Source organism: Tigriopus californicus, chromosome 1 (assembly GCF_007210705.1).
Source record: "Tigriopus californicus strain San Diego chromosome 1, Tcal_SD_v2.1, whole genome shotgun sequence".
NCBI classification, from domain to species: domain Eukaryota; kingdom Metazoa; phylum Arthropoda; class Copepoda; order Harpacticoida; family Harpacticidae; genus Tigriopus; species Tigriopus californicus.
Window position 1 is genome coordinate 1361829 of NC_081440.1, and position 23854 is coordinate 1385682.

Sequence of the window (23854 nt, forward strand, 5' to 3'; positions counted from 1 at the left end):
GCCCTTGAGAACCATTCATAGCATGGAACAACATTCTCCGCGGAGTACCATGGACCTGGACCATTTTGACCTGGACCTCATGGACACGGATCGGAGNCTGTCCATCTTGCAGGTGTGGCCATGGATGCATTAAGCCAACCTGGCACTCCCCTGGCCTTTCAAGAAATGACGGGCAGTCCTTCGCCCATGGGCTTCAACAGCCAAGATTCGAACGCTCTCACTTCGCCCTTGAGAACCATTCATAGCATGGAACAACATTCTCCGCGGAGTACCATGGACCTGGACCATTTTGACCTGGACCTCATGGACACGGATCGGAGCCAAGCCTCTCCCGCGCCATTACCTGCCACCACCACGGTAGTCACCACGAGCCCCATCCGGACAAACAACTCGAAAAACACGGTTCTAATGAATTCACAGGGCTCACCCACCATCATCACCTTACCCAGCGCCACCGAAATGATCCCAGCCACACTGCCCACTGTCCTACCAAAACCCATGACCATCATTCCTCCTCCGCCCCCACCGCCTCCCCCGCCCTCCAGAAGGAAGGCCTGCTTGCTGACCACTTCCACATCGAAAGCGCCCTCATTCACCATAACACCGGTCATGTCTACCATGACCACGGCCAGTACCAGCACTCTTGCTCAATCTCAGTTACAGATTCTACCCATGGCTCAGATTCACACCACTCGATCCGAGCCCATTGTGATCCAGGTTCCTCAAGCGCCCAAGGTGCTTACCACGAACGGCATTCTAAGTAACCTGGTTCCGACCACCACCCCACAGTTATCAGTGTTGCCCACGTCGAGCGCCGTGCAACGGGACAGTTCGCATGACTTGATTCGGGAGCAACAGAGGAAGATCGAAGAGCTCCAGTCTGCGCTTCAAAAGTCCCAGAGCCAGCTTTTGGAGCAAGCCAAGATCTTGTCCCAACAGCAGTCTCAGCTCAACGGCGCCAATAACAATTCGCCCGGTGCCATCCCCTCTCCCACCTGTTTGGCCATGCGTGAGCAGAACGCCAACCACATGAAGATGCTCAAGGCCCAGCAGATGCAGAACAATCAATTGCAGAACCAAATCCAACAGCTTCAAGCAATGCAAATGAAGGTACAAGAGCATGAGCAACAGGTCAACCAGACCCTGACCACAGTGCGTCAATCCACCACCCAAATGACGCCACCCACACAAACATCAACGTCAACGTCGGCCACATCGTCCTCTATGGGAGACGAACAGCGCGAAATCCGCATTGTCATGGACGATGGACAACACTTCATCTTGAAGAAGGATATGGCTCAGCATCTCAAGTGGGGTGGTCAGGAAACTCCCAATCACGTGCCTGCTCATCAGGTCAGCAATCACAATCAGTCGCAAGTTCTTCGTCAAAACTTGACCAACAATGGCATGGTGAGTTCGCAAAAGCAACATTTTCCGAGCCGAGGCCTTCAATCTAATGCTAATGTAAATGCTACATTTCTTCCATTCCATCAGATATCACAATCGCCTCACAATATCCAGTATAACACTGAGACACGGCTCAATTCTCATACTAATGGTACGGCGTCTACTTCAACCGGGGTGTCCCAAGTTGCGCCCAAAGTGAAAATTGAGCCCAAAATTGAGTCTCAAGATCCTTTAGTGGAGGAGATGCTCCGCATGTTGTCCTCCAATAACAGCACGGATCTTTTGCGCTATGGTATTGCCCCTCCCCCTCCACCGCCGCCATACCACCACCATAGTAAACCCATAAGCGTTGCCACTCCTCCTTTGAACGACATCTTGGCCTTCGATATCAACGATTTTGAGCTCCCGGCTTTGGAGAACATTGACTTTACACATCAGGTCAACAACTCTCACCACCAGTTCAACAACGATCCAGTTCAATCGGAAGGAGAGTCTTCTATGATGAATGGTAACTCTACCGATGGCATGGATGTCGATCAAGACGTTGCAGATTGGCTGGATTCACTTTTACCCCAGAACTCTGTTGTGAACAATATCACGAACGGATTCACGCCTACCAAGATCAATTCCACCCCTGAAGAGGAACTTAATGGCAATGTCCCACCTTGTTGGACGATGGATTCGTTCAATAAGGGCGGCAGCTCAAATCCCGATTTTGGAACCTCCACCCACTTCCTGGCCGATGATTTCTTGGCATAAAACACATGCCTGTTGTTGTAATTCACTGAGCAAAGTCGATGATACGTTATTTATACACTTGCCAACGCAAGAACAGCAAAGCCTTTGGTCGCAATAAATTTCACACACATACAGCCAATTTTGTAGCGAGGAAAGAGACCCACCAGAACCAAGACATCCGATGCCGATTAGTTCCAACGAGCTTCCTTTCAAGTGCAAGGTTGTGGATGCTTTTTACTAATAGGTACATGCCGCACCTCTTTCTTGAGACAATTGTTTTGTGATAGCTACCTGATGTTATAATCTAACAATGTTGTTATACTGTAAACCAAGTCCCTTTGTTTCATTGTTAATTGTCAAAGATCAAAATTTGCAAAATTTGTTCCCTCTATTTTCATCCTGAAAAGATTTTGTTCCAAGTGAGGATGTTTTTGTACCTTTTCAAACACAGCTCTTGATCTCTTGAAGAATTGCTTGATTTGTCATACACGAGATGCATTTCCATAATGTATTACAAAAACAATAACATCATTCTTATCAAAATATGAATAAAAGTGGTGCCTATGAAAACAACTTATGTGCCCACCGTTCGGCCAAGCGATTTCGATTGGGTGGATATTGGCTGAAATCTTCCCGACATTTGGGGCATGTCTTGAGCTCAAGGATGTTGCATCGGCCACAAAACAAATGAGCGTTGCTGCAACTGAATATTAACACAGGAGGGTGCATATCTTCCAAACACACGGGGCATTCCAACTCCTCCGCAATCTTGGAATCGATATCCATCATAGAAAGACTTGCGGATAAAGTGGGCAGATCCTTGATACTTTGTTCGTTGAATTTAGCGGGCTCCGTTGGAATTTCGCGCTCCTGAAACTCTGCTTTCTTAATTTGTTCATCTAGCACTTGAGCTGTTTCAGGGTGGCCGGCCTTTCGGGCAATCTCTAATGCGGTTTGGCCTTGATCATCTTCCAACTGTAGGTTGGTATCCGCGGGCTTTGTAAGTATCTGAAATAAGCCCGACTATTAGTAATTGATGTACGTAATGGTAATTGCAGAAGTCCCACCTTCACTCCCAGAGTTAAGCCACGTGCTGCACAGATCATTAATGGACTTCGGCCTTGTCGATCTGTCACATTGGGATCAGCTCCGTGTTCCAAGAGCCGGGGGATCAACCAAAGCTTCTCCATTGAGAGACATACCAAATGCAAACAACTGGTGTGCTCCAAGTCAACTTGATTAATATTCAAGGAGTTGTGAGCGATCAGGTCTAGTAAGTAATTCAGGATCCTAATCCGCCCATGAGCACATGCTACGTTCACTGGTGTTCCCAACTTTGATGGACCAATGGGACTGCATTCCTTTACCTCAATGAGGAATCTGACTAAGGCGTAGTTATTGTTGATGATTGCTTGACACAGCTTTTCTTGACCATCTTCTGCCATTCTGAAACGTCAAATCTGACTAATGGCGAATCGAGTTGGGTTTCTTAACGTTGGAGTGGAATATATTTGGACCTCTTTACAAGTGGACCCGTCAATTGTGGGAAAGATGAACTACATACTGCAACGGCCTTTGGGAAAGGATGTGAACAGATTTGAGTCGTGAGTTTTCAGTTTCAAAACCTTTGAAAAAATGTATTCAATTACATTTCTGATTTGAACTAACCTATCAAGTTTATCATTGCTTTCAAATTATAATTCAAATATGCTCCGTTGTCTTTTTGGAACAATTTTACAATTATTTTCCATGACAACTCCAGCTACTGGACGGAAGTTAATTGACAATGACTTCAATAACATTATCGAAAATTGGAAATAAATTATCAAATTACCAATTCATGTTCAAATCTAACAATTTTGATACTGTTGTATTGATATGTGTTTCAATTTTTCTTGCTATTATGTCATTACTTCATATTTCATTTCGTTGTTATCATTAATTCTAATTATAAGAGAGAAAATTGAAAATTGAAAATACATCAATGACGTGTAGAAAAATATAAATGCGTGCATGACATGTAGTCTGTCTCGAAACTACGCAATTATGATTGCAATCGCGAAATTGAAATAATGATTCCTCCCCATCTTTGTTAAATGGATTAAGAAACGGAAGTAGGCATTATAAAATGAAATGATTATTCCGTTCTTAAATTCAAGCGAGTGATTGAGTGTAACAAACTACAATGTACGGTCGATTTATAAAAACCAACACATCCCGCGTCATTTTTTAAATTTTACACGAACAGTCAATGGCATTTTTCAATTAAAAATGTCGAATATCTTTGAACAAGTCCATATTTTGAGACGTTCTTCGAACAAACGAAAGGTATTACAACGGCTTCCTCTTGCATAAAGCACGTACATACTTATGATTTGACTTATTTTATCCCATGGTGAGGAAAGTGTGGGTCTTCAGGTAGTACTAGAGTGACTAGCACTCTAGGTAGGTAGTACTGAAGGGAAAAAAGGGACACAGTTTTTAGTTATTTAGTATTCATGTGCATTTCTCAACCCAATTTTGAAACCACCTGGCTACAACAAGACATTGTAAACATAATCAGGTCATTAACACATTAATAGAAATACAATTTTGGTCGATTTCATTACTCATTTTAGTGGTCAAATCCTCATTTTTCTCTACACATCTTTGACTGCCTGTTCAAGTTCACAATTTTTGCCGAGTCCAAGCATAAACCAATGATCACCTCATAGGTCTATTTAAATGCAATTTTTCAAACATTTTTCGGCCAAGAAAGAGTTTTTCAACTTAAAGGCTCCGAGCTCAACTTACAAAGTTGTCCTCAAGTTTTGGAGTGAGAAGCAAGAAAAATTAGACGAGAGTGGACCGACAAGATAATTTACGTGATTTTCAAAACTCTTCAACTTCCAAGAAAAAAATCGAATTAGTCCCAAACTTGTGGAACAAAGACCATTCCTCTTGCTCTTCTCAATTTCTTTATTTTAGCGATGCTCATAACGACAGCAAGCTTAGACTTGTTTGGGTGCCCAATGCAATCTTAATGAGCACATACACTTCAAACCGGAAACCGATTTCAAGGGATCAGAGGTCACACAATACGAGTTCGTGAGAAATGTGTTTTGGAGGTCCTGAGAATAATTCCTCCGCGAACTACTTTCCATAGAGAAGAACAGTGTTCCACGCAAGTTTTCATTTTCTGTGACACAACCTCATTAGGGTCAGTTGTGTGAAGCTCCCTTGCGCGATGTCAGATATCGTGTCCCACTGATTCGTAGAACATCACAAATTCAAGAGCTGTCATGCATTTCGGATCAGCCTGATCTCAAGTCAGATCCCTCCGACGGTCAACTGCTTCTCAAGGGGAAGCCTATCACGTGTTTCTTCTCTAGAATCTCAGCTGATTGTAGTCCACCCCGTCCTCAACGTCTTCTTCTTGGGTCTTGTTCCACTTTTTGCGAAGCCCCGTTGGACTGAGAACGTTGGCCCGTTTGAGGCCATTTCCATCCACGCTGTCTGGGGGAGAGACTGAGGACAGTTGGGCCTCACTCGCACGAGTCTTCGTAGCCGCTAAAGCAATCGCTTATTCGTAGCTCTTCGGTCTCGGTCTTTTCTTCCTTGGATCTCTCTTGTGTTTCTTTTTGTTCACGCTCGCTCTCCCCGTCTTGTGGTCTTGCATGTCCCTGCGTGTGCCTCTATTTTCCCACTCCTTTTTGGATGGAAATCGAGGAATTGTGAGCGCGGGACGCCAAGGATTCCCGTCAGCCTCAGTTTGCGCCTGTTTGAAAGTTGGAAAACATCAGTGCTCAGTGTGGAGCTGAGGGAACTTGGTTCCACTCGGACAGACAGTCAACCCGCAACAACATCTGGCACATTCCACCTTCTATCGCGTTTTGGATGTGACGAGCTGGCAAAGCTACAAAGGAACAGAGGCACAGAAGGGACAACTTTATCTGGAGAGTGAGATAGATATCATTTGCATAAGATCTCCAATCCTTCGGGGACAGGGCCGCCCTCCATCCACTTGATCGTCTGAAGTGAGACGGAGTCAATCGTGTAAACATCATCGTACCATGCATTTGTTATTGTTGGGGCAGATCTAGTTATGTGCGGAGGGTCTCCTAAGTGTGCTTTCGTTGAAATTGCTCGTCTTCAATGGTGCCTTCTCTGCTCCTGGAAACTTCCAGCCAACTGTCAACCATAGCACGTGGTCCAATCACGAGGCTGCGCCACCAAGGCACCCATGTTGTCCTTTTGAGTGGGAGGGGCATGTCTTCCTCCAAGGACCACCTACCGGAGGTGGGTGCCAGTCCTCGGAAGACCCCAGCCTCGAGTGCTGGGCCTGAAGGAACGGGTTCCAAACCTGGTTCGCCTTGGTCAAGCCCCAGACCCAAGTCCAAGTGTCAGCATCACCTCTCGTCCCACGCTCGGAGTCGCAATGTCTTGCAAACTGTGAGTATCTCCGACCACCTCTTCTCATCTCAGGGCCATTTGTGAACGATTCCGTACGAGAGTTTTAGTAGGTTTGTTTCCGGAAATGCATTTAAATCCTCCTGTGGTCGACACTGTGGTGGGCACTGTGCGGGACTTGGATGAATCCCTTTCCAGAATTCTCTTCTGGTTGACTAAGTCCCCTCATCATTTTCTGTACCCCGATAACGAGAGTCTTCCCAATCTCGTCCACTAAAAGTGTGGCTTAATCTCGTTATCTTTTCTTGCCTGAGTGTTGGCTTCTGAATCTGGTTGTTGAGTCGGAAAGTTTTATCAGCTACTCGTTCTTTCTCAGCCACACTCGAGATCGTTTTGTGTGACGCCCTTCAGCCTAATTGAGAGCATTGAAAACGAAAGCTTGGTGCATTGAATTTGTGATTTGGTAGGCAGTACGGATCCTAGTTATTCACCATGGCCCCTAAAACCGTAATGGAGAAGGTAAATTAAATGGATTTATTGCGAGATCATTCAAGGGTCATTTAAAATTAGTATCATAACAGCTTTTATGATTACACTATTGTCGAACCTTTCCTTCGATAGCTGCAATCCGAATGTGAAAGAAAAGTTAGGCTCAATAATGAGATGCATTTCAAACCGAGATTATTCATGTCGAATATCTGCCCACACCAACAGGTCAAGACTGTGGTTCCCAAGTTAACCAACGACCTCTACAAAGGCCAGAGCGGACGGATCTGTATCTTTGGAGGGTGTATTATGTACACGGGTGCGCCTTATTTCGCGGCCATTTCTGCGCTCAAAGCCGGGGCGGATTTGGTCCACGTGATCTGTGAACAGCAAGCCGGCCAGGTCATCAAAAGCTACAGTGCCGAGCTCATCGTGCACCCCGTTCTGGATACGGAATACGCCTTGGAGGAGATCGATCAGTGGCTGCCTCGATTTCACGCTGTGGTTATTGGTGAGTTTCCATCTCATTTTTACATAGTACAGAGACTGACTGAAGCTCATCTTCGCTACTCATGGTTGAATGAGTGTTCAAGGCGGTTGTGATCCACTCAATTCCAATCCGAGTAAGTGGCATTCGCCTGCGTCAGCTCGTCTCTGGCTAAAAGCGCTCGATCCTAATAAATTACTTGCCTTTGATTGGAGCCAGCTACCAAACGCTATCAGAGAGAAAATATGGTTGGAACTGTCTCATTTTTACTCACCAACGCTCATAGACTCATCGTAGTGCAGTGTACAGTAAACAGTATACAGTACAGGGAATACACTACAGTACATGGGGAATATGATTCGTGTGGTGTGGTGTCATCCGACTAAAGGTCATGTGAGAGGGTGTAGCGCTTCAATTTCTATTGCCTCGGTGAAAACCACGCCCATCCATGGCATGCATTGTGGTGTGTTGTTTGTCGCAAACATCAGGAATGGAGACCCCGGGTTTGTCCTCATCCGGGAGCCTATGCAAACAGTAATTCTCGTCCTCCGTTCCTACGACTCACCAAATTTGTGTTACAATGGGGCTGTCCTTTGTTTGACAAGGTCTGGGTGAATGATTGCTGCCCACGACTCGATTCTTTTGTGCCCTTAGACCATTCAAAGCCTGATTAACCCCTGGTAGGCTCCTGTATCTCCCCAAGTCTAGAACGATCTTCTCGTCTGTACATTGTGTGGGAGGTATTCCATCGAACTCTATGTAGCTCTGGTTATTCGATACAGGATATGTCAAATATCCGAATTTATGCCTTTCATAAATTTGAGGAAAATCATCATAAAGGTCAGTTGGTTGACCTCAAGTAATCGCACCCTCGCACTTACTGCGAGTCTGGAAGACTTTGAAGAATGAAGTAGGCGGACATTTGTCTGTCACTTAACCTCTCTGAGGTAATTAGCCCGCATTGCACTCTCACTTTACGTCTGCTTTTCCGCAGCCAGTCAGTGAGTAAGTATTCGGAGAGTCACCGCCTCGGAGACTTCCAACCACGAAATCAGCCTCAAGAGGCTCAAAAAGAAAGGAGCAGAGAGACGGGGAGGATCCCTCATGCATTCGAAAATCTTGCACTGTGGTGACTTAGTCCCAAGTGATAAAAAACCTTAGCCTCGTTCTCGCACGTGTTTGGTAGATCCTAAAGGGGTATTACCGTCAGTGTTTTCGGTGGCTTGATGGTCACTAATGAGTTCGAACCATTACCAAGCGGTTCGCGGTTGGGAGGTCGAGGAGAAAGATTGGTATTCTTATTGGAGGGGTCGTGCGAGGGAAAAAGGGAGATTGTATGATGACAATGAGGATGACTTTCTTCCGGGTTAGGTACAAACATGCCAACAATATTTATAGGGCTAGTCAAGTAAACGCGTTCATGGACAACAGACGTTATTCCATGGAGTAAAATAAAAATAAAAAAGTTTAATTTTTTTTTTGTAATCAAAGCCAAACCGCACTGTCCATGCATGTAATTTTGACATTTTTTCCATTTTTCATGCTTGTGTAGGCAATTAGCATTGTGGTATTGAGCCAATTTGATAGTGCGTGCACTGATAAACACCAAATATGCTCATTGAGTAGGGTTTTGTAACACAACTCGCCCAAAATCATTCGATTATAAAAAATTCAATGGGCGAATGGTGCGAGTTGACTGTGATGTTTGTCTTCGTTCTCCTTCCCAAAAATGCTCAAAATCAGGGTGCCGAACCACATTTTTCCACGAATTTCCTTCACTTGACATCCCCTATTGCATGTACTAGAGCGCTCAAGTTTCTAGATCTTTGAACTGCGCGTATCTTTTTTCTATTTCAGGGCCAGGTTTGGGCCGGAATCAGTCCATGCTTGGTAGAATATCCATCATCATCGAGAAGGTAAGTTCCAATCCAATAAGGGCCCTTATTTGCAACGTCACACGGCCCAAAGAAAACGGGAAGAGGCACGTAAGATTGCTACATAAACTGCTCTTGCCTTGCCTCAAAAGCAATTTCTTTTCCGGACATTATGTGACCCGAGGCACTAATTGAAAATAAGATTTTGACAGAAATGGTCAAAAACCACATAAACGCATTATAATTCAATAACAAGGAATTGGCCCAATCGGCCCTTTATTTGGTAGAGGCTGAATGACAAAGCGCCCTCTGGAGTGCAGAGCGTAAAACATATTTCGTGCAGCGTAAGGGGGCTATCTATCTAAGCGATTCTCTCGTTACAAATAAGTGACTCCACGGGTACAAAACGTTATCGTGACGGGAAATAGAAGCCTTCAGCACAAATCCTTGGGAAACCTTATCAATAAGTCTCCAACAAGTCGAGGATAATCGATGAATCCTTTCTTGAATTTATCCTCCACATGCAAGATCATCAATGGGATGGTAAAATATTGCTCCGTGCCAAGCTAAACTGAGGGTCGGTCCCTTCAAAACCAGTGATCCGTATTTTACAGTGTAGTCGTTCCGAACCATTTCTCGTCTCTCGGGGCCCTTCACCAAAGGCCCTTTGCACAAAAGACCAATGGACGGGCTTCATTGGAAGGCTCTGGGATTGGCGTAATAAGCTCTCGGTGCTTCGTGTGGGCTCTTTTCATCATGGGCCTCTCCACTTCTCACATCATTTCCAAAAGAAAACTGTCAGATTCTCGAGAAGAGTATTAAGAACTTTTGCCGTCAGATATCCCCGGACCAAGTCTTGAGAGACCTGATTGGCTTTCCATCCCTGGCTTTCCTTGCCCGAGGGAAGCGTCTGCTTGTCCGAAGATCGTATGACTTAGTCTGGCTTGATTGTCCCATTGTTTTCTGAAGCTCGGAGTTCCATTACTACAATGGTTGGGATGGCCATGGGTTGGCAGTGCATTTGTAGACTAACCCTTTAATCCCCCTTCCATTGAGTTTGAAGTACCTCGGAGCCAAATGTTGAGGGTAGCCTTGTGGAACAATGCCTCCTTGATTTAACCATACTGGATGTCCGTACACCCACCAAACCGACTTTGGTCTGATTCTGTACCCTAAAAATTAGCTGTTCAGAATGTTATCCACTTCGTCCCCCATCTGCATAAATGGGAGGAATATCTCCAAATTTCCCACCCACTAGGTGCAAAGCGGAGCCAAGTCAATGCTGACGAAGCATGGTCCTCGTTTTCCAATACGACAACATGTGTACGGATGAGCGCCAATGGAGCCTCCCACCATGTGGTAGGAGTTGATTAGCTAGAGAGCCACTACAACGAACAAACGAACGAACGAACGAATGAACGAACGAACTTTTAACTAATGAATTCAGGGGGCTGAAACTACAATTCGGGAAGTGCAAAAGTTGAATGACTGGCAAGAAATGCTGTCGAATGAAAGTGTTGTTAGTGTCCCCAGTTCAGGGGGTTAATAAAGGTCGGGATATTAGCAGATAGCGTAGATGTCTCTTTGACCTAATTCATCAACATCGACTGATCAATATGACGATTCTAGATCGCCAATATGTGCTGGTCCTGATTATTGGTAATCTTACACCTGCACAATACATTTTTGACGCATTAGGTGGGCTTACTAGTGCTCGAGCAAATACGAATATTATACTTATATCCGGTGCACCCGGTATCCGACATGATTGAAGGCAGTAAATAGCTCTTCACGTCAAAGGCTGATCTTCTCAGGTTTTGAATTCGGATCATTCTCTAAAGAAATGAATTCCGCAGTCAATGCAAAACATGCCTTGCCAACAACCATCTCTGAGCTGCCAAACCTCACTTATCCTTCGGAGAGCCTTTGAACTTGGATGTGAATGACGCATGCTAGAGGTAAATGCATTCATAGCACATCTGCGTTTTACTCACACTTTTGAGGGAATGAACCGTTTGGACTGGGCTCCATAAGTGATCCTCCATAAAAGAAGACTTGAGATGGAACGGCCTGGAATGATTTAGTAACATTTGACGCCCATGCTGTATATAAGCTCCATATCTTACGGAAAAGGAGGGACGAGGCTTTTTGTCTCTAAAAGCATCCAAGAGCAAAAAGATTGTTCTGGTCGTCGACGTTTAGAACTGCTTCAGAGACCTCAGTCCCATGCAAATTTGAAGCGCCTTTTCTTGTGCGAGTTCATAATAATGGCCTTGCCTCAGAGTCGGAAGTTCATGGCGAACCCTGGATTTAGTGGCCTCAAGCTTTAATTGCCATACAGCATGACATTAAGAAGTTTCCGCAGCCTCGTGATCGTCATTGGCGAGTTTCTTGGCACTAGCGAGTAAAATCTTATCGAGTCCCTTGCTTGAGATACCATTCATGTGAAGTAGGAGAGGATGCCAAGGGAAGTGTTTGAGAACTATAAGGAGCCGCATGTAGCCAAGAAAAGCAGCAATAGTTCTAGTGTACTGTCGAAATGCGCATCCCGTCTTTTTCTGTTGTCTAAGCAATAAAGTCCTCCTCCTCTTCCACGTTGTTCGAAAGTGCCCTTGGCTTGGTAGAAAATAAAAGCCATTCTTAAGTTGGGATCGCTTACAGCTAATCAAGCCTGGTTCAACACCATTAAGCAAGGCAGAAATGATGGCCTTCGTCAGGTTTCTTGGAGCTCAACAGCTCCATTCATTTTTACCCATACACTCTGTTACGGACCGTATACCTACATACGTACTAATCAAAACGCGCGAGATGGAAAATGGCTGCTGTCGAATAGGAGCGAGGATGGAGCAAGCACACCATACCATGTATGAGTTGTCGTGAACCATTAACTTTATGGTTTGAGGCATGGCATACTTTTTCAATCGTGGAATCTCTCCACAAGATCCCCAAGAGCGACCGAAGCGACCGAAGGAAATGCTTTTAGTTTGTGGGAACGATCAACGCGGTAGACGATGTTGAACACGAGCCTCCGGTTTGTCTAAGGAAGGCCAGTCTCAGGGCCTCCTTGTCTAGCTAGGATCGTGGAACGTGTGGTCGGGCTCTGTGCAAATATCAGGGAGGAAAAGAATGCACTTTCACATGGTGGTCCCTTCCCCCAATTGGTGGACAGAGGAGAAGATATTTCCCTTGCCAAATGGCCTCAAAATTTGCCACAATTCTCCACTGATATCCAGGATCGAGCTTGAATGTAACAGGAAGTTTTCGGGCGGTGTAGTAAATGAGAATTTGCTCTGCCAACCAACCTCACTTGCATGTACCTGAAACGCAAGCAGGTGGGCAGGCAGTCAGACTCAATAAGAAAACTTTTCTGCCTTCACGACTCAACTTTATATCGCTCCAGTCAACTCATTTCAAGTATATACTAGTAAAGAGGCATGGTGCAGTGAGATCTTTGGCCTTTTATCCCAATCAGGAAAGGCGCAAGCATAGTAGTTTTGAATTGGCTCGGCTCTGCAGCATGAAGTCATGTCACTCCATAAATACACTTGTCCTCTTTCTTATCGTTGTGCAGTTCTCAGGCCTATCCCGTGCTACCAGGGACTTTGGTGGGACCGAACCAACAAAAACAACCCTTAGATGGTCGTTGGACCGAGTCGTCCGATAATGGGACCGTCCGGTGTATCACGTAGTCAAGCTATTACTAAATGGAAAAAAGGATCGAGCAGCTGGGAAAAGTTTAGCCAAGGAGAACGACGGAACCGGACAGGGAAGAGTACTCTGTCTCTTAGCACTTGGCTTTTTTCAGGAAAAGTTGTTGGAACTATCCTTCTTTTTCCTGCCCAAAGCCTTGACTCCCCATCGTCTAAAGTCAATTGAATTATGTTCCAACCAATTTGCTCCGTATTGAGGGGCCACGATGCATTTTGATGTATCGTCGGAAGAGGTTCCTTTGTCATGTCAGCAATACAGGGGAAAGATAGAGGGACCGCCCAAGTGGCTGGGTCATATAATTCAATTTACGAAAAGTACCGGATAATAAATTTTTCGCCCTTTTTTTCCTTTTCCTACCCCTCGACGCCTTCATGTCATATTCATGATATAGTCGATTTAGATCAAGATTCTCTCCTGCGCTTTTGAGTGCGTTGAAAAAAAAAAGCGATTTTGCGCTGATAGCCTATCTTTAATAGAGACAGTCCGGGCTTTTTATCGGCTGATTGGGTCATATATGCGATTTTACTCAATGAATGTGGCCAATGAATCTAAGCGAGAAAATCACTCGGCATCCGGCTTTATTTACCTTTCTTAGTCTTGGCAGAGAGCCACGTGTTCTGAAGGGCCGAAATGATATCGCTGATTGATTTGCATGTGATCCCAGAAGTCACAAAGACTTCTTACATCCGCCAACGATTTTTCATAATTCGTATGCGGCCTTGACCGTTTTTTCGCCCCCGACTCTTGTCATACTTGAATGCCTGCCAAAAGGTTTGCTTCGAAGTTCATACTTCCCGAAGTTTTGAGAGGGCCAAGAAATTTGCATTACTCGCCAAAGTTTCCTCTCACTGTCTTCTTATCTGTGAGTGGTGTTTTTTTACATTCTTACCGAAGCCCCCTTTGGCATCCAAATGTCTACTGTGCGTATGACAAGAACAACAGGCGACGAATGTCCGTGGTCAATTTATTGTCTGGGTCACACGCTCTCAACAACAGCGTTCTTTACCAAATCATTTGTAAGTGCGAACTTTACCTTTCTCCTCCTTTTCCGTGTTTTGTGGTGGTGGTGCCCTTAATCTTAGTCAGAAGGGCCGAAGGAAAAAGTTGTGACAGGTTCCCATTGTGTTAGTGCCTCCTTCATTCGGGAGCCGACTTGGATCAACCAGTCAGTCAGTGGTTCATTGATCCATGGAAAATATTTCCCATTTACCTCACTCTCCTGTGGAACGACGGAGCGATTCCGCTTGTCAAAAGGATATGACTAAGCCAGTGCTCGATTGCCTTGAGGGGAGGAGGAGGAGGAGGAGGAGGAAGATGGAGATATTATGCATTTCATCTCTGGTGGTCGAGCCCGATTGAGACGGGGCTTGCTCCAAACTGAACATGGTGCGTACGTCCACTGGGAGAAAATGCTCTAGTTCATAATCTATGAACTTTTTCCTTGAGGTCACACAGATACCATATTGACATTTTCTCATTGTCTTTCTCATTGTGAAGGGGAACTTGCATTCACAGTAGAAATTTCGACGCAACATTTGTAAATGGGAATGATGCTACTTTTAATGATGCCATTTTTTCATCTTTCCAATAATAGTTATTGTCCACGTGTATCAAGAGGGAAAATTGGTCCATTAATCATTTATACTTTGATGTCTGTCGTTCGAATGGACCTGAGACTATTATGTAAATGCACTGTCCTCGACCATAAAAGGAAAACATAATTTTCTCCTCCCTGACAAACCGTTTGTACGTATTTACATTTCCAAGATCTTGCTCTGCCCGTTCACGTTCGGTACAACTACTACGAGTATAACATATTCTTGGCAACTTCTTGGACCAACCAAATCGGTCACGCACATGGACGGAATGAAATCAGTCCACGCTTTTGTGAAACTTTGTTATCTCGAATTGTTGTCCTCGAGCTTATTTCCCCATTTTCAAGTTGTTAGGACGATGCCTCGACAAGGACAAGATGGATAATGAAGTAATCCAAGGATTTCGAACGGTCAGCTATTCATGAGTATCTCGAGCATCTGTCTTTGGGCTACAAAAACCTTTCTTAAATAGTGCAATACGTAGCTAAGGAAGGACTGTTTGTTTGACCCGTTCGTGAGGACGGTGTTCATATTCTCCGAAAAGGTAAAACTCGTCCCAAAATGGCCCAATCCCCCCCCGGGAGCAACCTGAACCTGAAACTGTTCGTTCGAGGAAGAGGAAAAACTTTTGAATTATACGAGAGCATAGTGGTTATCCGGGCAGGTTATCGATTTTTGAGTCATGAGTTCACGTCAATGGTGGGAAAAGAGTTTATAGGCAATGGTGAACAACAAAAAAAAAACCTGTTATTATAATACGTACAGCATGTTTTCTTCGGGCCTTGCAAAGTGTCAATAATGAGCAAAATGTACACGAGTTCGCAATTATCATTAGTGTCGTCCGATATTGGCTATCTGCAAGTCATTATTAATTTGAGCAAAACCTTCAACTTCTGCAATTTATCAGGGTTTTAGTGACATTTGCAACTTTTGTTGTCATTCTTTTGAGAATGGAAATCTCTCGCGTACCATGCCAATGTACTTGTCTTTTTTATCCCAATTTTAAAAGATCGGTTTCTATTTGCTTAGGAAGTTGCGTTATATTAGCTTGAAGTAATGTTAAAGTGAAGCCTTAATGATCTTGCATTGGTTCTAAGCCGAGAATAAGTCATTCTCTAGAGCTTTACCCCCAAGTTTTGCCCAACTCTTGTCGCGTAATTTTACTGACACTTAAGAGACAGTTTCATCTGCAACATTCGGACGTCCCTAGTACTTACCCATTTCGACATAAAATGGAACAAGCCCTCGTGAATAATACAAATGTCTGCATGATGAGGTTCGGCCTCTGGGGAAAACTTTTAACCAAAACGAATGTTTCCCTTGAGATTGGAGAGGATACCAAAGTGTCGTGTTTTATACGTGCTTGAATAGGATCAAATTTATGTTCAAGGCTTGACCTTCGTTGGTTTTCGTGGCATGCGCCCTCAATGAATCATGGTGGAACGAACGTGTTTTGCATTGGAACGAGCCAGATTCATTTTTGAATGAACATCAATTTGTCATGTGAGACAAGACCATGTCTTCTTTGTGATGTTCCCCTCCCCACTCCCTGTTCTTCTTGGATCGTTCAAGATGAAGGTCAACGATTACATTGTTCACTGAGAATGAGGACCAAGGTCAAGAATTCCAATCCTCACCCGCCTTGCTCCATTCTTAGTCATTTCCTAGCAAAGGCTTGTCAAGCTCGGTCGAATTGAGAATCGTGGGAAAACTTCATATTGTCTCTAAGTCCGCATTGTCTTGTGCCAGAATGGCCGGGAGATGATTTGTCGGGCATTTTTTGTTTTGTCGTTTCGAGACTGTACGTATTTTTACCTCGAAACGGTGAAGATGGCCCGCGTTGAAAATTTTGCACTACCCATTAGGATTAAATGAATCTAAACTGCCTGGGGGGACAGGCCTCGTTCATTGAGTAATAGAATGCAATTTTCATCACGCTTCCACTTGACTTTATAGGAAAATGCACGACGTTTTTGAACGGCCATAAAATTAGCCTATTTTCTCTTTCATTACAGGTGAAATCCCACAACATTCCACTTGTGATAGATGCCGATGGCTTGTGGCATCTCATAAACAGTCCCGGCCTTATTCAAGGCTACAAGAAGGCCGTCCTGACTCCAAACGCCATGGAGTTCTCTCGTCTGGTTCACACGGTGCTAAAGCGTGGCGATGTGAAACCATCCAGTGCACCGGATCCAGAAATGGTCAATGAGGTGTCCAGAGCCTTGGGAGGCGTGACCATCGTGCATAAAGGCTCAATCGACATCATTTCCAATGGCAAACACACGGAGAGTTGTGTCGACGAAGGCTGTCCTAGACGGTAAGCTTCTTGAGATGCAAAGCCCTGAACTCGACTTTTTATAGTAGATTATGATGCAGTAGTAATGACTGATGACTCTAATGAGTGCAATACATGTAAGCAATAGCGATCCTCAAGCANGGGTTGGATCAAGTGTTGGCATATAGGGTTAGTAGTGGTTAACTTAGGCCAGCCCCAATAGAAGTTCCAATTAGCAATTCAAATGCAAGAAACACGGAAAGAGGAACTTAAAAAGATAACACGAAAAAAAGGCTTTTGCTTGCACATTGTTCTTATAACTGAACTCGACTTTTTATAGTAGATTATGATGCAGTAGTAATGACTGATGACTCTAATGAGTGCAATACATGTAAGCAATAGCGATCCTCAAGCATATTATAATTTAGTATACATCGAAGATTTTTTTTTTATTCTTTAGCGCGATTGACATGAAAAATAGGTATGGTTTTTATATGACTCTACTTCTTGTAACGAGATTTTACTGCATACTTCATATGAATGGAAGTGATATCCGTAGAACAATTGATATTTCTCTTGTTCGATGGAAAAACATAAAGACGAATGAGATCTTTAGGGTCGTTAACAAAAGAGGCTATTCCAAGGATAATGCAAAAATAATGTTCAAATGTTCTCAATTTGCCTTAGCAAGTCCAGTGGAGTTTTCTAATCGTGTAATGAATAGAGGACACATTTCGATTTGACTAAAGAATGTGGTGTTTTGAAAGTGTAGACTGATAGGTCAGCTTTTCCTTGCAAATCCACGGCCTCGTGGCTGTCTTGGAACATGCCATCTACTATCAATAGGAGCTACTAGGATTACTTACGGTTGAATCCAGGACTGACAAAAGGTATATCGGTTGGCGTTTTTAAATTGCTTCAAGGAAACAAACCTCATTTTTTGTCAAGTTTCTTTTCCAATGAGACCGATTTAATTACAACTGGTAGCATGCTCTACAGTACAGAAATTTGAAACGCTCTTCAAATGGTTTCGCTCGTCTCAATATTCTCCTAAGAGATCAAAGACATCGAAGGGATCTTGATCGATAAAGAATGTTTGGTGGTCTTGGAGGAAACAGATTATCCAGGGATTGTGCGGCCTTTAAATAGAGTAGGCTGCAGTGGAACAAGGATCCCCCTGGACCTTGGAAGTGATCTCCGACTGAGGAAAAAGAAATAAAGAAAATTGGAGCTCAGTCCCCGTTTGTGTCTTCCTCTTTTTCGGAGGATCGACTGTGGAGTTTGATTGTGAGAAAACTTTCAACAGAAAAGATCAAGATCCCCCTTCATTCTTTGTGATCCTAAATCGGTTTAAGCTTTCGATTCGTGTGGAATGCTCAAGGCAAAACTCGACGGCAAAACTTTTGAGGTGCCAATAAATTGAAAATGGAACTTCAATTTTTTTTTTTTGAAGAAGTAAGAAAACAGACACTTTTTTCTTGTGATAACTATTGACAGGTCTTTAGTCGTTATTAATAACAATGTCCGTTTCTTTCCTCTTCAAAAAATGTAATTGCTTTTCCTAAAAGTTAAATGACCAATATTTCAGGCCCTCTGTCTCATTATGACCATGCTTACTTGAATAGATCTGGCCCAAAAATTGAGAGTCTTTGCCAAAATATTTTAATGTAAGTGAGTGAAATGCAATCTATTAGGCAAATTTGACCAAAAGCCAAATCATCGAAAAGAGTTGTCATAATATGAAGAGCACCATTAGAAATTTTCGGATTTTTAGAGCTGCTTATCCAGCTAGTAAGTCATATAAAGACGGCCAAAATGTGCAAAAAGGTCCCATTTTATGACACAAAATGTGCATGAAAGCCGGTGAAAATAAGGTTATACATGTTGCTATGCACATTTTAAGTTTTATCACATATTAGTATGCTTATTTTGATCTGCCTTCATGCATGCTTTGCGTCGTAAAACGGACCTTTTTGCAAATTTTGGCCGTCACTAGACTCATGCAAATGTGGAGAATTGGAAAATTCGGTACCACATACCCAAGACAAAGGAAGATTTTCAGCCAACCATTTGCCTGACATCTTCGCTCTGAATGGGGCCTTTTAGTTCATTCGTATTTCATTGAGGGGATGTAAATTATTAAGTTCCACAAATATAACACGATTCAAAGCCACGAACATCCTCAGTGTGGCTGAAAGCAAGCTCAAAATATTTTGTCCTGAACTTCATTATTCGGAATGCATTATAACGCAATACATGTAAGCGTTCTTATTGTTAGACATTCTGATGTTTCGGAATTCAGCAATTCGGGTGAAGATTGACCCCAAAGCTTCAAGTTCTTTTTAGTTGCCAGGAGAACAGTCAAAAACTATTTGACAGATTTGAGAGTGAGGATATACAAAGTCCCTATTATCCTTAATAAAAACTAACTATTCTCTAGCATTCTGCCTGTTGGTATTAAAAAAGATGATGAAAAAGTCCATAACATGCAAAATAGAAAAGGGCTGCAAACCAAGATATTTCTTAGTGCCGCATTTAAGCTTGGAGCGTTTAGTTTTTGACCTTTTGATTGTTGGAAACCATTTGCAATTTTTGCCTTTGGCAACAGTACTCTAGAATGGTTATTCATGGAACAATCTCTATACGTTAACAAAAACAAATAACAATGTCAAGGAGACGACAAAAATAATCGCTCTTTTTGACCTTTGCTTGGAGCGCATTCTCAAGCGCTTTATCTTTGACTAGGTCGTTACCCAAGTTTTTAAATTACTTTTTTTATGATGAAGATATATGCGCGTACATTTGCGGTTGGCCCACTTTTTGAGCTTCTTTTCATTTCATAAATTACCTTCGCTACTCTTGCGGCAATTCAATTCGGCCTAGGCAAACGTTTGAACGGTCGTCCCTTTTTCGGCCACCAAACAAAGTGATTAATCTTTTATAGATCTATGAAATTGGACTAACATACGTATAAGGACAACTCTACCGTATGAAGAACTCCTTTAGTTGGAGATTACAGAAGATGGGCCCGACGCTCTACGAACAATGGTTTACATTCAGATCATTGGCGTATACTCTCTTAGTTGTGAGAAGCCTTTCAGCAAAACTAAGGTCGATTATTCCACATTGATTCCAAATGCATGTCACATACGTTTGCTTCAGTAAAGTCTTTAGCAAAATAAAAGCCTATGGTTAGTTATTGTTTACGGTAAAACAATTTGAAAATATCCTTTTTGTTCCTTGCCTGGCATAAGAAGCTTATTTAGCAATTTAGAACAACTCTTCTTCCCCTCTTGTGCGGTTGCTGGGAGTGCCGGAAAAGTCTTAGGTACTCGTACCTAAGGACGAAGTAATCCCCCGTAAAAAGCTGTATCATCAAATCTTGATAAAGGGTCCAACTTCCAATTCACTTTGATTTTGTGAGGGTAATGTATGTATGAAAATGAGCAATAAAAAGCATTGGAGTTTTCACTGGCCTGGCCATTCTTACGCTAGAATATCCTTTTAATTGAAAAATTGCTCCGTACCTGAAAGGGCCTTGCGATACACAAAATGTAGTGTGCACTCTGTCCATCTTTTATATCTTGTAAGCTGAGGCGAGTTTTTTAAACACTCGTACCTCTGAGTTCAGGCTTGGACAGTACCCAGAATGAGCATTCGCTCACCATCATGGTATCACGTTTGGCTAATGCCATTTGTGTTCATGGCATACCAAAAGAAGTTACTTAAACAATTTTGAATGGGTCTTCCTTACTTCCGGGGAGAGTCCTTTGATATCCTAACGTTTTGTCGGGCTCTCCGAGGTTTTCAAAGGACTCGATTATAGAAATATTATTCAATTGAGTTTACTCTTTGTCTACCTTTACATCTTTAAGAGTATTCAAACTTTTGCTTCAACATGAAAAGTGCAAACAGTGCAATTGGCCAACCGGTGTCGGGAAGCTAGAAGATTCCCTCATGCACGGACGACGTCATCACTGGACAAAGGCCGAAAGGGGGATATTGGCAACTTTTACTTCGATTAATCAAGTGCTTTCTCTTTCAATTGAGTTTGGGTCTTTTGAACGCGTTAACTAAATTTAGACTCAATCGAACAAATGTGTCAAAATCTGTGAATCGAGGGCGGATATGAAATTGATTTTAACGTTGAGCTGAAATTCGCTGGAGTTTTTCATAACCCGGTTTTTTTTTTCTTTGGACAATTCAGATGATCCACAGTTAGGTGAAAAGCCTTATTGATTTCTGCTCAATGGCAAATCAATGTCAAATCCGCCCTTTAGTTGTGAACAATAAAATTGGAGCCGATGGATGTACCCTCCATTGGCTGAGTTTTAAGTATTCATAGCTTTTGACGAAAATGTTCAATTGAGCTAAAATATTAACATTTATGAAAGAAAGCCTAAATCTAGTGACGGGAAAATCATTTGAGTAATCGGGGTAAAATTTGCCCATTTTCCCCTCTACCGTCACCGTCCAGTTACGACGTCGTCCTTACCACACGGAAGGACCCGCTTTCAGATATTGTTCACCAACAATATGATAAGGCCGGCCTAAAAGTTGACTTCCTTTCCGTATGGTGTAAAGTCAGTCTTTCATGTTGGGGCGATTTTCGTCAGTGTATGTACGTACGTACTGTAGATAACCTGGAGCATAATTGCCTATTCATTGTGATGAGTGTGGTTCTTCTCGTTGCAGGTGTGGCGGTCAGGGTGATATCTTGGCCGGCTCCTGCGCTGTGTTCATGCATTGGGCCACGCGTCTCAAGGACGACTGCCCGGATCCCGGGGCGGGCGTGTTGGCCGGTTGGGCCGCCTGTCGTCTCTCTCGTGCCTGTGCAGCCCAGGCCTTTTCGCGGCATGGGCGTGCCACCACCACAACGGATCTCATCGACCAAATCGGAACCGCCTTTCAGCGCCTCTTCGAGTCCGAGACTTGTATTTGATCGAAACCCCATTTGCATTTCCCTCCTCGGTTCCCCGTGATCTTCAGAGTTGGCTTCTCATTTCTACTCATTTGTCAAGGCTTTCTCGTTCTCGTCTCCTTGTTCATCTTCTTTTTCGTACACGCTTTCCGATTCTCTTTAACATCGTGGTGAACAAGACCCGCCAAGATCAAACCAACCACCAACCAATACACCATCATCCAACCTCGTCCAAGACGAGCGAGCAAATGCGGTCGGGGAACCCCGGTTTAGTCCCCTTTTGGATGATTGCTCGACCCATATGATGACATGATAACCACCTCATTACCCCACCTTCCGTATAAGCCCCTTGGAACCCCCGGGAACAACTTGGGTGAAAGCTTTTCAAATTCAGAAACATTCTTTCAGCTTGCTCGCCACTCACACGCCTTAAGCGGCCTTTTTGAAGGCACATTGTTAATCATCAAGATTACATTTTCTCCCCTCTCCTGCTTCCTGTTCCTCTTTCGTTCTTTCTCCCTCCCTTTCCTTCCTCCTTCTTACCCATTTTCATGTTCACTCGTTATACTTAAAGCAAACTTCACACCACACGAAGAACTCTCTCTCTCTCTCTCTTTTTTAATAATACATCCCTTACACACATGCATATATTGGGTTAGATCAAAGAAAATAATCCCCCTGTTATCCTCGTAAGACTCCTCATGCCATTACTTTTGGATTTCCCCATTTATTCTATCGACCTGTTGGCAATAATAAAGAAGAAGGTACTCCATTAAGTCGGGTTTATGCTAATTCCATTGGAGATCCGTCCAATTCGATTCACGTTCCATTCAATGCCAAACACGATTGAAGGCCAAATCGTCGGTGTTTCCCGATTGAAGCACTCCTGTTCCAATCTCAGCTTAAATGAGAAAAACGAGCAATCTTCGGATTACCCGTCAACTCTCAAAGTTCTTGGATCCTCCAATTTGGTTGGAAATGAGGAAAACTTGGAACAAAAAAAAGAGGGGCGACAATCAAATCTGAAATGGTAATTTTTGAAGTACCTCCTCGTCTCTGCTTGGCACTCTGATCTCTCTTTCTCGGGCCCTGGCTGCATCCATCCATCTAACCAACCAACCAACCAAGCATCCAACCATGCCACCATCCAGGCAATACTCGCCTCGCCTCGATTGGACGGAGGAAATGTGAGCAGTCAGCAACCAGAAATGGATCACTCTCCTCCATTCCCACACTCATTTTCGGCTCAAATTCCAGAACAGGGCACGTGGCAAGATTGATACATCAAGCTTGGCACACCAAGTATGGGAAAATTTTCCAAGGAGGGTTGATTCATCCGGTGAATGAAAACATAGGGTACTCCTAGAATTTTGGGGCATGCCATACTGACGGGTTGTCCCAAAATTCCGAGGATGTTCAGGTTCACATATAGATGTACATGAAGATGTCTCTCTGAAGTGAAAATGAGCTTGCATTATACGCAAGTAATATTCATTCATGAATTTGTAGGTCGGATATGTACGAGAAATATGGAAAATATTGGCCTGGAGATCGGTCTCTTTGTGTACCTTACATGGAAGCGTTCATTCATGCCACAAAACCCCTCATGAGAAAGTACTGTTTCCACCGAAACGTTCAAGAGGAAATTCAAGTCTGAGGCATGACATTTGACAATTGATGTCCCTCTCACCCATGATATATTTGTGAATAACGAGGTCAGTCATGAATTTACAAAAATGCTCGAAACGAAGCTAGTTGAAATTCGAATTCAACAGAGCTCTTGTAAATAAGCTTGAAAAAAAAGACATAGGCTCAGTAGCAATTATTTCTTGTTCCTCTCAATACACGGTGGAACAATGATAAGAAGTTAGCTCACGTGCGTAAAGCATCTACTAGAAACGAGTTTCAACGGTACAAAAACGAAATTATTTTTATGTTTATCTATTATGCTTTTTTATGTTGATCTAC

General features: G+C 43.4%; 3 protein-coding genes across 6 annotated transcripts in view; 2 read left to right on the plus strand and 1 right to left on the minus strand.

The window, feature by feature from the left end:
* LOC131877907 (myocardin-related transcription factor B-like) overlaps positions 1–2718 on the plus strand; it is a 7802-nt gene extending 5084 nt beyond the window's left edge. For 2 of the 3 annotated variants that reach the window (XM_059223744.1, XM_059223761.1), the window contains exon 6: positions 113–2718. In XM_059223744.1, coding sequence (XP_059079727.1) covers positions 113–2166 — 2054 coding nt within the window. In that variant the 3' untranslated portion in view covers positions 2167–2718. The remainder of the gene's footprint in view (positions 1–112) is intronic. The other variant, XM_059223752.1, reaches the window with a different exon arrangement.
* LOC131878000 (homeobox protein Wariai-like) lies at positions 2640–3654 on the minus strand. Its single transcript, XM_059223880.1, has 2 exons — positions 3213–3654; positions 2640–3153 (listed from the first exon to the last, which is right to left on the minus strand). The coding sequence occupies exons 1-2, from the start codon at positions 3588–3590 to the stop codon at positions 2707–2709; spliced, it is 825 nt and encodes a 274-aa protein (XP_059079863.1). The 5' UTR covers positions 3591–3654; the 3' UTR covers positions 2640–2706.
* Positions 3655–5271: 1617 nt separating this feature from the next.
* On the plus strand, positions 5272–22662 carry LOC131877973 (ATP-dependent (S)-NAD(P)H-hydrate dehydratase-like). 2 transcript variants are annotated; one of them, XM_059223844.1, is made up of 6 exons: positions 5383–5398; positions 7002–7053; positions 7249–7531; positions 9365–9423; positions 16703–17007; positions 21661–22662. In XM_059223844.1, exons 2-6 carry the CDS (start codon positions 7027–7029, stop codon positions 21905–21907), a joined length of 921 nt encoding a protein of 306 aa, XP_059079827.1. In that variant the 5' UTR covers positions 5383–5398; positions 7002–7026; the 3' UTR covers positions 21908–22662. The 2 variants fall into 2 exon arrangements, with proteins under 2 accessions (XP_059079819.1, XP_059079827.1); XM_059223836.1 differs by lacking the exon at positions 7002–7053 and having other exon boundaries at positions 5272–6576.
* The last annotated feature ends 1192 nt before the right edge of the window (positions 22663–23854 follow it).